General features: G+C 50.4%; 2 protein-coding genes across 2 annotated transcripts in view; both read right to left on the bottom strand.

The window, feature by feature from the left end:
• LOC137413376 (forkhead box protein D3-A-like) overlaps nt 1–1,678 on the bottom strand; it is a 2,450-nt gene extending 772 nt beyond the window's left edge. Inside the window, exon 1 of the mRNA XM_078784943.1 lies at nt 1–1,678. This exon is cut by the window's left edge and continues 772 nt beyond it. Within this exon, the coding sequence (XP_078641069.1) occupies nt 1–837 (837 nt within the window). The 5' untranslated portion in view covers nt 838–1,678.
• A 133-nt stretch (nt 1,679–1,811) lies between these two features.
• Nucleotides 1,812–10,000, bottom strand: part of LOC137413377 (zinc-regulated GTPase metalloprotein activator 1) — a 308,658-nt gene continuing 300,469 nt past the window's right edge. The window contains exon 13 of the mRNA XM_078774120.1: nt 1,812–1,975. Coding sequence (XP_078630246.1) covers nt 1,899–1,975 — 77 coding nt within the window. The 3' untranslated portion in view covers nt 1,812–1,898. The remainder of the gene's footprint in view (nt 1,976–10,000) is intronic.

Raw genomic sequence — 10,000 nt, 5'->3', positions numbered from 1 at the left:
CCGGGTAGAGGACACGTGATGCTGGGACAGAAGGGTTGACGTGAGAGCGCAGGGAGCTCCGAGAACTTTTCGCGCCATCAGCTCGGCGGACGACAGGAGCGGCACCGCCGCCGATGAGCCCAGGCAGCTCGCCGCGTACGCGTACGGCTGCTGCAAGGCGGAGCCGTGGCAGGACACGGGCGGGGGAGGCAAACCGTACGGACGGATGTAGGACGCGGACAAGGCGTACGGGGCGAATCCGTGCATGAGGAACGCGGCCGCCTGCTCCCGCAGCTGCTCGGGCGCCACGGGCCGCTTGAACCTCTTGCGCCTCCGCAGGAACGAGCCGTTGTCGAACATGTCCTCGGAGGCCGGATCGAGGGTCCAGTAGTTGCCCTTGCCCGGGTTCCCGGGCTCCCGCGGAATCTTCACGAAGCAGTCGTTGAGCGACAGGTTGTGCCGGATCGAGTTCTGCCACGCGGGGAACTTTTCCCGGTAGTAGGGGAAACGCGCGCTGATGAACTCGCAGATTCCGCTGAGCGTGAGCCGTTTCTGCGGACTCTGCAGGATGGACATGGTGATGAGGGCGATGTACGAGTACGGGGGCTTGACCAGTGCGCTCTTACCACCCGGTTTGGCGACGTCCGCGCACTCTGCCCCGCTCTCTTCCGTTACCCGCGCCGCCACGTTCGACACGGCCTCTGCGAGCAGCCCGCGAGATGCGGGACCCCGGACGTCTGAGGTATCGTCGACCGAAGCGTCGCTTTCACCCACCACGTCGATGTCCACCTCGTCGGGAGATCGCAGCGCGCAGGGAGACAGGTCGTCCGGATAGAGAGAGTCCGACACGGGCGTCATGGTGTACCCTCCGCGCCCGCCACCGAGCTCAGGTTAAGGCAAATGGATCGAGGGAAGATTGAGGAGGGGGGGGGCGGGGTGGGGGAGCGGGTCGTGAGTGGATCGGCGGTTCACCCTCTCCCAAAGTCCCACAGAGCGCGCGCACCACGAGCTCCGGCTAAAGCACTGGCGGCACCTCCGGCGTGTTGCTCCCTCTTCAGGAAGTTTCTTCTTCCTCTCACACTCTCCAGCACCGGCGACTCAACTGGAATGGATGGGTTGATGTGAGGCGAGAAAGCGCCAGGGAGGGAAATCTGAAGGGAGGGAAGCGTCGTTTCCCTGGAGCCAGAAGACCCGAGCACGCGAGACCCGCTCGGTGAGTGATGACCCTGGCGCCGACGCAAGTGTCTTGTTTTATAGACTGAGAGCTGCCAGTCAGCCTGATGGATAATAACCCTACGGTGGGTGGGAGCCTCCTTGGTCTGGGCGGGACTTGCTTCGGGGAGGGGAGAGTCGGGAATGGGAGGAGCTAAGGACGCGATGGTGGAAAACTAAACCTCCAGGAGTGTGTGGACCCGACGTGAGCTCGGCGCGGGGGAAAAAAAAAGCCCCCGTTATAAGCAGCAATCAGGTTCTTTGTCGAGACGAAACAATCACATCCCTTGTCGATCCCCCTTCCCCTCCTCACCATATATACCATGTAGTTGTAGAAGCCGCACCCGAGGGCATCATCCCCCACCCCTCCCTCCTGGTGCCAGTTCATTAGGTATTTAAAGCCCCTTCGAGCTCATCTTTGTGCTGCGGGGTTATGCGGGTGGGTGATGTTTTTTTTTAGGAGAGAGTGTCGGGGTACGTACGTGGGCTTGCGATGTACGGATACCGACGGCGGTATTCGCAGTGAGTGCTCGGGATGCGTGTTAAAGGCGAACCGCGCGGTGTTCCTGAAATGCGTAAAAGAGCAGCTCGCCGCTCCACAAAGGACACTCCATAAAAGGGAAAGGAAAGAGGATTTTATTGGGTTCCCCAAGCAGGGACCTGGTGTTCCCCGAAACGAGGTTGTCTCGCCCGCTGCGTCGTCGTCGCTATATCGATTCGTCGTGTGCTGCGAGCGCCGCTTCCGCGAAGGCTTCCCGCAAAATGTCTTTGTCCAAGCTGCGCCCTGCGGGGAAGAAAGAGCAGGATGAGCGACACGTCGTGTACAACGGAGACGCACCATACGAAAAGGCAAGCGATTTTGGAATGGCGGACACGTTGCACATCGAAATGCAATTTGTCGATACGAAACGGAATCAATTATGGTTTATCTGCGAGCACGATACGAAAGAAACCTGAGTGTTTTGCCGGGATGCTTAAAGCCGTGCAGGGAGGGGTGAAGAGGAAGAGGAGGAATGGGTGAGCAGGGAGGGAGGTCGGGGGAGTAGGGAGGTAGGGAGGGAGTAGGGAGGTAGGGAGCGATGTAGGGAGGGGGGTAGGGAGGGGAGTAGGAAGGGAGGTGGGGGGGGGGGGGAATAGGGAGGGAGGTGGGAGGAGCAGGAAGGGAGGTGGGGGGGGGGGGGGAGGAAGGGAAGTAGGGAGGGAAGTAGGGGGAATAGGGAGGTAGGGAGGGGTAGGGAGGGGAGTAGGAAGGGCAGTGGGGGGGGGGGGGAGTCGGGAGAGAGGTGGGGGTGAGTAGGGAGGCAGGTAGGTGGGAGTGGGGAGGGAGGTGGGGGGGGGAGTCGGGAGAGAGGTGGGGGTGAGGAGGGAGGTAGGTGGGAGTAGGGAGGGAGATAGGGGGAGGGAGTAGGGAGGGAGATAGGGGGGAGTAGGGAGGGAGGTACGTGAGAGTAGGGAGGGAGGGAGTAGGGATGGAGGTAGGGGAGGAGTAGGGAGGGAGGTAAAGAGGGAGTAGGGAGGGAGGTAGGGGGAGGACTATGGAGGGAGGACCTCAGGATACGAACGCGTAGTGGACATGCTTTCCCACCCCGATTTGATAGTTTAATTCCCATGATGCGCTCAACTACAATGTAGCATAATGCGCTACTGAAAGGCAATTAAAACCGCTTTAAAAGGGGCAAAATAACAATCATTTACAGCAGGAAAAGAACACCAAAACAAACGCGTTCCTGCTCTACACCAGGATCCATGGATTTTGTGCGCAGTGCATCCTACCTCTTATAATTTGCCATTGCCCTCCCAGCATTGGTTGTCCGTGCTCCATTCTTTTAAATGCTGAACATCAAGCAAGGCTTTGTTATGGCTCGAACAGGATTCGAACCAGCGACCTCCCAGACCCAGAGCAGACGCACGAACCAAATCTTGTTCAGAACGAGATATTAACAAAAAGACGCCAAGGGTATTTATTTACACGTCTCAATGCGCACGTATTATATATACAATCAATAAGGTAATATACTCTTATTAATTTTGTAAATACAATCTATCGAGAGATAGAAAAACGGAGTATTTCGTTCCGCGATCCTTTCGTTTATATAACCAACACTACAGCACGTACTCTCCAGGTTACTATACCTGGTAATTTATCGTCCGTTCTTCAAGGTGTTGGGAAAACTGTGCCTTGGGCATTCTACCATTCCTCCTTCATCCCCCATAACCCCCATCAAAAACCCACCCAACCCACCAACTCCTGCCGAAGAAGAAGAAGCTTCCACATCACAACATCAAAAAGTAATTATACTAGACTAGTCATTTATTTTAACGTTTTCACATCGCAATGTCAGGACGCCTTGGCCATTGCAGTGAAACACGATGGCGAAAGCGACGACGCGGGATTCATGAAAGATCAACGTACCTCCCGATGGAGGTCACGCAGTCGTTTTAACCGCACGTAATGCCGTACGCAATCCTTTGTCTGTGAGCGAACGGCCATGCGTTTTTTTGTCCAACGAGTCCACCATGCGTCTGTCCGTTGGTGGCGGCCGGGCGCTCTATGCGTAAACACATTTGTAAACGGCGGGAACGCGCACCGCGTGCGACGCGAATTAATAGCCTCGAGTCCCATTATTAGCTCTTAACTGTCAGTACGCGCGGGAGCACCGACGAACGCCCCCCAGACTCGCTCCAATATTCATTAGAGCGCGTGCGAGGTTTAAGGGACCCCCGAGGGAGGAGGAATAGGGGGGGTCGGGGAGGAGACGGTCAACGAATGAGTAGCCCATGCAGGCTGCTGCTGTTACATGAACGAAAATACGATCACAAATTGTACGCGTGCTGCATGTGGGATGATCCGTGCAGTATTTCTATACGTGTACGACGACGGCTCGTCGGTGAATGCTGAAAATGCGCAATTCCTGCACCGAATTGCTCGCGCGGGTAATTGCACGATACTCTCTCTGCCGGTATTCGCTCACTGCTGCACCGTAGATTGGCTTTCTGCGTAAACGAGAGTTCTCCCATCAACATCATCCTCAGGTCCTCTGTTTTTGGTCGCTTTACGCAGTCTTATCGGAACATAAGGGCCAAATGGTGATTCAATCATACAAATCCTAGTTGCAGCTGGGCAGACCGATTAGGTGAGAGCTGATTGGTCGTTTGTCCAATTACGGGTGAGAGATCTTTTTTGATTTTGATGTACCGTACTCTTTACAGAGCATTGGTGCTGCTGAAGCAGTTTATTAGCACGTGTTATACTGGGTCGTTTGACATTGGCTTCCCAGCGTTGTTTGTCCGTGCTCTATCCTTTTAAATGCTGAGCATAAAGCAAGGAAGCAGCACATTTTGGTATTACTCGGACGGGATTTGAACCACCGACGCATGCAGTTAAAGCAGATGCCCTATAACCATAACGCCACCAAGTCTGGTTGTGCGGGATGTTATTGAACTTAAAAAGCAAGTTATGCCCACAAAGAGTGATGTGCCACTGCTCGACATTAGCTGGAACCCAGGCGTCCTTTTGAGGCCTTTTCCACTAGGAGTGTCCCATGCGTACGCATGTCCATCCAAGCTATACAGTCCGATGTTCAGTTTCATCTTTGGGACTCCAGACCATTTTCACAGATGAGAATGAGTGGGCCATGCAGGCCATATTACGCGGCAGCTAATTACTCTCTGCATGACCACCTATGCTTGAAGCAATTTAATACATCTGGAGTGGCCACAGCATTCTCGTAAGAAGAACAAACAGGAAGTAACACGCCTTGAATTTGCCAGGTAGACCACATAAACGAATGACTCGAAGACCAGCTGCCATATACCTCTGGACTTCAAGTCCCCGATGTCTATCTGTGTGCAGTATGGAGTACCATCTCCCTAAGCTCTTGAGTGGATCTTCTTTCACAGGTGGAATCCTTTTTCCAGCCACAATGAAGTGCAGCTCTTTATGCTTGCTTCTAACTCATGACAAGCTCCTGTTCTTTTTGGGCTTGCATTTCATCTTCGCCTCACCCAGCCTCCTCAGCAGTGCCACAGCATCAAGAGCCATATCTGTAAGGATGGACATCATCCATGAATGTATGGACCGGAGGGAAGGAGCTCCTGACCAGCCACCATCTCTACTCCACATTGCAGTTCCTTCAGCATTCTTCAAGACCATCTACATAGTCCTCACAAAACAGTAGAGGTGATATTATACACCCCATATGTATCCCTACCTCAAGGGCTTGCCATGCAGTCATATATTCAGATGTAGTATCCCTACTTCAAAGGCTCATGTGAAATATTTCACAATACGTTATGATTGCCATCTGTATCTTATTTTGAATGTCGAAGGACTCCATTGGCTTATTGCTGAGTGTTGCTGTGCCATAGGCATTAGCCAAGTCTAACCAAATAACTTTCAGGTCTTTATTGCACCTTAATATACCTTGGATTGTGTTCCAGATCATGAAAGCATACTCGATGCAACCTGGAAAGCGTGGTACACCAGCGTTCTGCACTGCTGTGTTGATAAAGTCATTCTGAAGGTGGAACCTGGTCATCCTCCTTGCCACCACATTGAGCAGGATCTTCCTTTCAAAATTAAGTAATGATATGGGTCAACTGCTTCGGATAATCTTTGCAGTTGCCTCGCCGGCAACAATTATTGTCCATTGGGCAGCAAATAAAAGTGATAAGCCATGGTAAACAGTTTATTGGTGGCAGTAGGCTGGTCTTGTGGCTGGCAGCATGCTTGTTGATGGCAGACTGGCAGCTGGACATCGTGGGCTGGCTGCAGGTGTTGATGGCAGGTAGTCTTGGCAGCAGGGGTAATGGCAGACGGCTCTAGGTCCCGTCCCTCCTCCCCATTGTAAGGAAGTGATGATGCACCTTAAAACTAAAAGGGCTGATGTGGTAAGGCCTTGCCTGGCTTGCTGCCAGGCAGTGTGATCGACTGTGACACTGACTACTTCCCTAAAATTTTGCAACACAAACAGTCCACTCAAATGTCAATTAACTCTACACTAATCCCTACCAGCTACTTACACATTGTATGGTGCAAAGTAGAGAGAACCTACTCTAAACCCTAGTACATAACAAAAACACTTTCAAAATTATCTTTAATCCATTATGGTGGTCCTAATGACCAATTTACCCCACTGCTCGGGATACTGGTCACATCCTAATACGATTATATACTAATTGTAGCATAGCCCTCAATTTTTCTTACTCTGTGCTCCAGCACAATCAGCTGGCTAGACAGTGTGGCCCTATCATAGGCCTCCTCATCTGGCCTTGTCTTACCATGGCAACAGAGACCTTAGGGCTGACCTGGAGCATTTCCTCCGTGCTCCCTTACTAACCATGGTGTCCATCCTGACACCTACTGTGTCATCTTGCCTCTCACATGATCCACAGGCCCTTTCTTTGGTGCCAAGGTTCTAAATATCCTAAATTAACCTGCTCTCTTGGTTGCTCTGGCAGCTCTCATACACTCACAAGGCCCAAGGCTCAGTGCCTTCAATACTACACACCTAACTCTCAGGCCACACTACAGCCCACAAACTACACGTTTGAATACAAAACTCCCAATTCCTGCTACAAAATTCACCATGTCTCTCCCCTCTGGAATACTGCTCTCCCCTCTGGACCGGTGCTCCTGCCTCACACCTAGCTCGGCTTCACGGGGTTGAAACCAAAGCTTTCAGAATCATTGGAATCTCCTGCGATGAAGCTGATTCTGAGGGCCTTTCACTCTCTCACCGCAGGCAGGTTGGTGGTCTTTCTGTCTTCCACCGACTCCTCTCTGTCCTATCTCCCCCTGCTCTGTCTGTGCTCTGTGTCCCAAATATTCCTGCAGGTCGCACAAGATCTGCCAGCAACCCTCTTCTGGTGAAATTGCCAAAATGAAGGCTCTCTGCTGGTAATTCTGCTATCTGCTCTTGAGTACCAGTTCACTGGTAATTCCCTGTTTGTCGTAAAAAGGCGACAAAAAGGGTTGGCGGCAGGAAGGGCATCCGGCCGTAAAACATTGCTTCAAAAAGGAGACTAAAAAACAACAACAACCACGGTCCCCGAAAAAGGCCAACCCCCGCTTGCGGGGAAAAATGACCTCTAAAGGTGTTTTTTTTTCTTTGTTTTTTTTCTGCTCACTTTCACTCTTTCATTCCTCTTTTCTCCCACCTCTGGAACAAACTCCCTCACTCTCTTCAATCACTCTCCTCCCTCCAGGTTTTCAAAACAGCTGTTCACCACCATCCCTTATCTTCCCCCATCCAAAACCTTGATCTTTTCTACCCCCGTTAAAACACCCCAAATACACTTCTTTCAATCTCCCACTTCATTACTGAAATTCCTAGTAGTGTTAATTTGCTTTATACCATGTACCCCTCCTCCACACCCACCAGCCCTCTCCCTTCCACAGATCTACCAACGTCCCTGTTCTCTACTGTTGTTGTGCTTGTGTGTTTCCCTCTCTCTCCCCCTCTTGTCTCCCACCCCCTTTATTGTATGTTTTATGTGTCCGTGCATGTTTTCGTGTTTAATGTGTTAGCTCTTACATGAGCCTCGACTCCGAATACAAAAAAAAACAAGAAAGAGCAATCAGAGATTGCAGACCCTCGCCAGGATGTGTTTTCAGTGGTTTTTAAGGCTTTTGTGTTAAAAAAATATGGCGGCGGAACCACGTCACCGATGACGTCATCGTTTTTTTTTTTTCTCCACCAATTTATCTCTAGAGTCTAGATGATGCTCAAGAAATTTTATCTTGATCGGATGAAGTTTTGTACTTGTCGAATTATGATGTCATAATGGAGGCACCTATGACATAATCATTAACATATTTTATTCCACATAGAGATTTCTTTACAATGAGCCATGTCTCATTTTTTTTCTATGCGGCTCTTTCCTAGATATAGAGGTGCAAAGTTTTTCGGCTTTTCCAAGATGGCGCCCATAACCACGTGACCTATGACGTCATAAGTATCATTAAAAATTGTACAGGTGGAGCTGCACCTATGGTGGAAATTTCCTGTCAATCGGACCACCGGTTGCCGAGAAAATCATATTTATTCTGTGTGGACAAACAGACAAACAAACAGACAGACAGACAGACAGACAGACAAATGGACCCAAATGCAATACCCTTTCCTCCTGCGAGGGTAAAAAAAAAGTCAATGACCAGCAGCGTTGCAGTTCTAATTTCCAATTTATCTAACCCCCCATTTCGCCTACAACTAACTGGAGGCTCCCTCCGGCAGGGGGCACTGCTTTCTTTCACACTCCTCATACCATCCACACCCCAAGAGGTACGCACAATTGCCTCCAAGCTGTCTAGCCTGGGTTTGAATATCAGCCTAGCTATAAACTATCATCCCGATGTTTCACAGTTGGGGAGAATCATCAATATGTGTGCCGTCCCTTGGATGGACATTAAACTTGGAGTCCCATCTGCCAGCATTTGTTGGTGGACGTTAAAGATCCCATGGTGCCCTTCGCGAACAAAAGGCAAGGTATCACCTGCACCCTCACAGCAACGCCCTCAGTTAATGATGCTACCTACCCACAGCCTTGTGCTGTATATGAAAGGTGAAGAAGACCACACACACCTAAAATTTAGCCACTCAGATATTTCACACCCTCACACGACCATATTTCCACACATTCTCCATTCATTCTGAATTCTGGAGGAGCAAGAAAAGGGAGAATTTGAAAAGTACAACCTATCACGATAAGTTGTCAGTTCATTTTAGCCAATTCAACCCATATAAAACTTTTTTTCTTCTTTTTTTTCTTTTTTATTCTTTTTTTTTTTAATATATATCTTTTTCCAACCGATATAAAACTTCTCTGAACTTTTATAAACTTTTTCAACATTTTCCAAAAATTCCAAATACCCCACACAATTTGAACGACACTTTCATCGGTCTAAAGTCCCCTCTACTCAACCACCAGTCAGTCCATTTCTACCGCTAGCCATTGTCACCTACTATGGCCCCATTGCCTTGGGCCCTGCTGGCTCGCTTGGCCCTGGTGTTGCTAATTTATTATGGCCTTGGTCGGCCCTGGGACCGATGCAATCACCCATTCTGGTCCCCACCTTTCCTCCAGGCATATTGTAGCTAACACAGTTGCCCACGCTGACCCATGCCTTTTTTTTCCAGGGCTCCAGGCACAGGGCAACTTGCACTGGCCACCACCTTTTCTCCTCAGTCCACACTGAGTCCGGGTCAGCACCCTTGGTCTCTGCGGTATCCTATCCATCGAACATCTACCCTGTCGGTCCTCTTTATACTGGTCGGTGGCATTTCTTCTCCTTCTTTCCGCTCAACCGTACCCACAGTGCTCACACTGCACTCCTCCTACACAATCCACTCACTCATGCACAAACATCTCACTTGGAAGAGCCTCTACACAGGAATCCCTTGCCTGGCTAAACTCCTCCTCACCATGCATGTGTGCATCCAGGTACCGGGTGAACTCTACCTGCTCCTCCAGGCAGTCACACCTCTCTGCCAGTTCACCAAACCTGTTGTTTTCTACCTTGTGCCCCTCCACACTTCAGGCCTGCAGGCAGGCACTCCACCACATCAACTCTGAATGCTTGTACGTGCAAGTTCACCTCCTTCCTTGGCTCTGGAGCTGTGGCTAATCACTATATGCTCCTTGTGGTCTCTTCTATCATGTTGCACACAGTGGTCATATCAGCCCCTCTATCTCCATCTCTACCGATATCGCTTTAGCACTTAAAAAATGCTCCAATCTTTTGAGGGTGTGAGTGTCCTCCATAGCGTTTTGTGTAATTAAAAGAAAACAATTACCTCCAACGCATTAT

This window comes from Myxine glutinosa, chromosome 1 (assembly GCF_964187855.1).
Source record: "Myxine glutinosa chromosome 1, kmMyxGlut1.1, whole genome shotgun sequence".
In the NCBI taxonomy this organism is placed as follows: domain Eukaryota; kingdom Metazoa; phylum Chordata; class Myxini; order Myxiniformes; family Myxinidae; genus Myxine; species Myxine glutinosa.
This window is presented reverse-complemented; position numbering and strand designations above follow the sequence as displayed.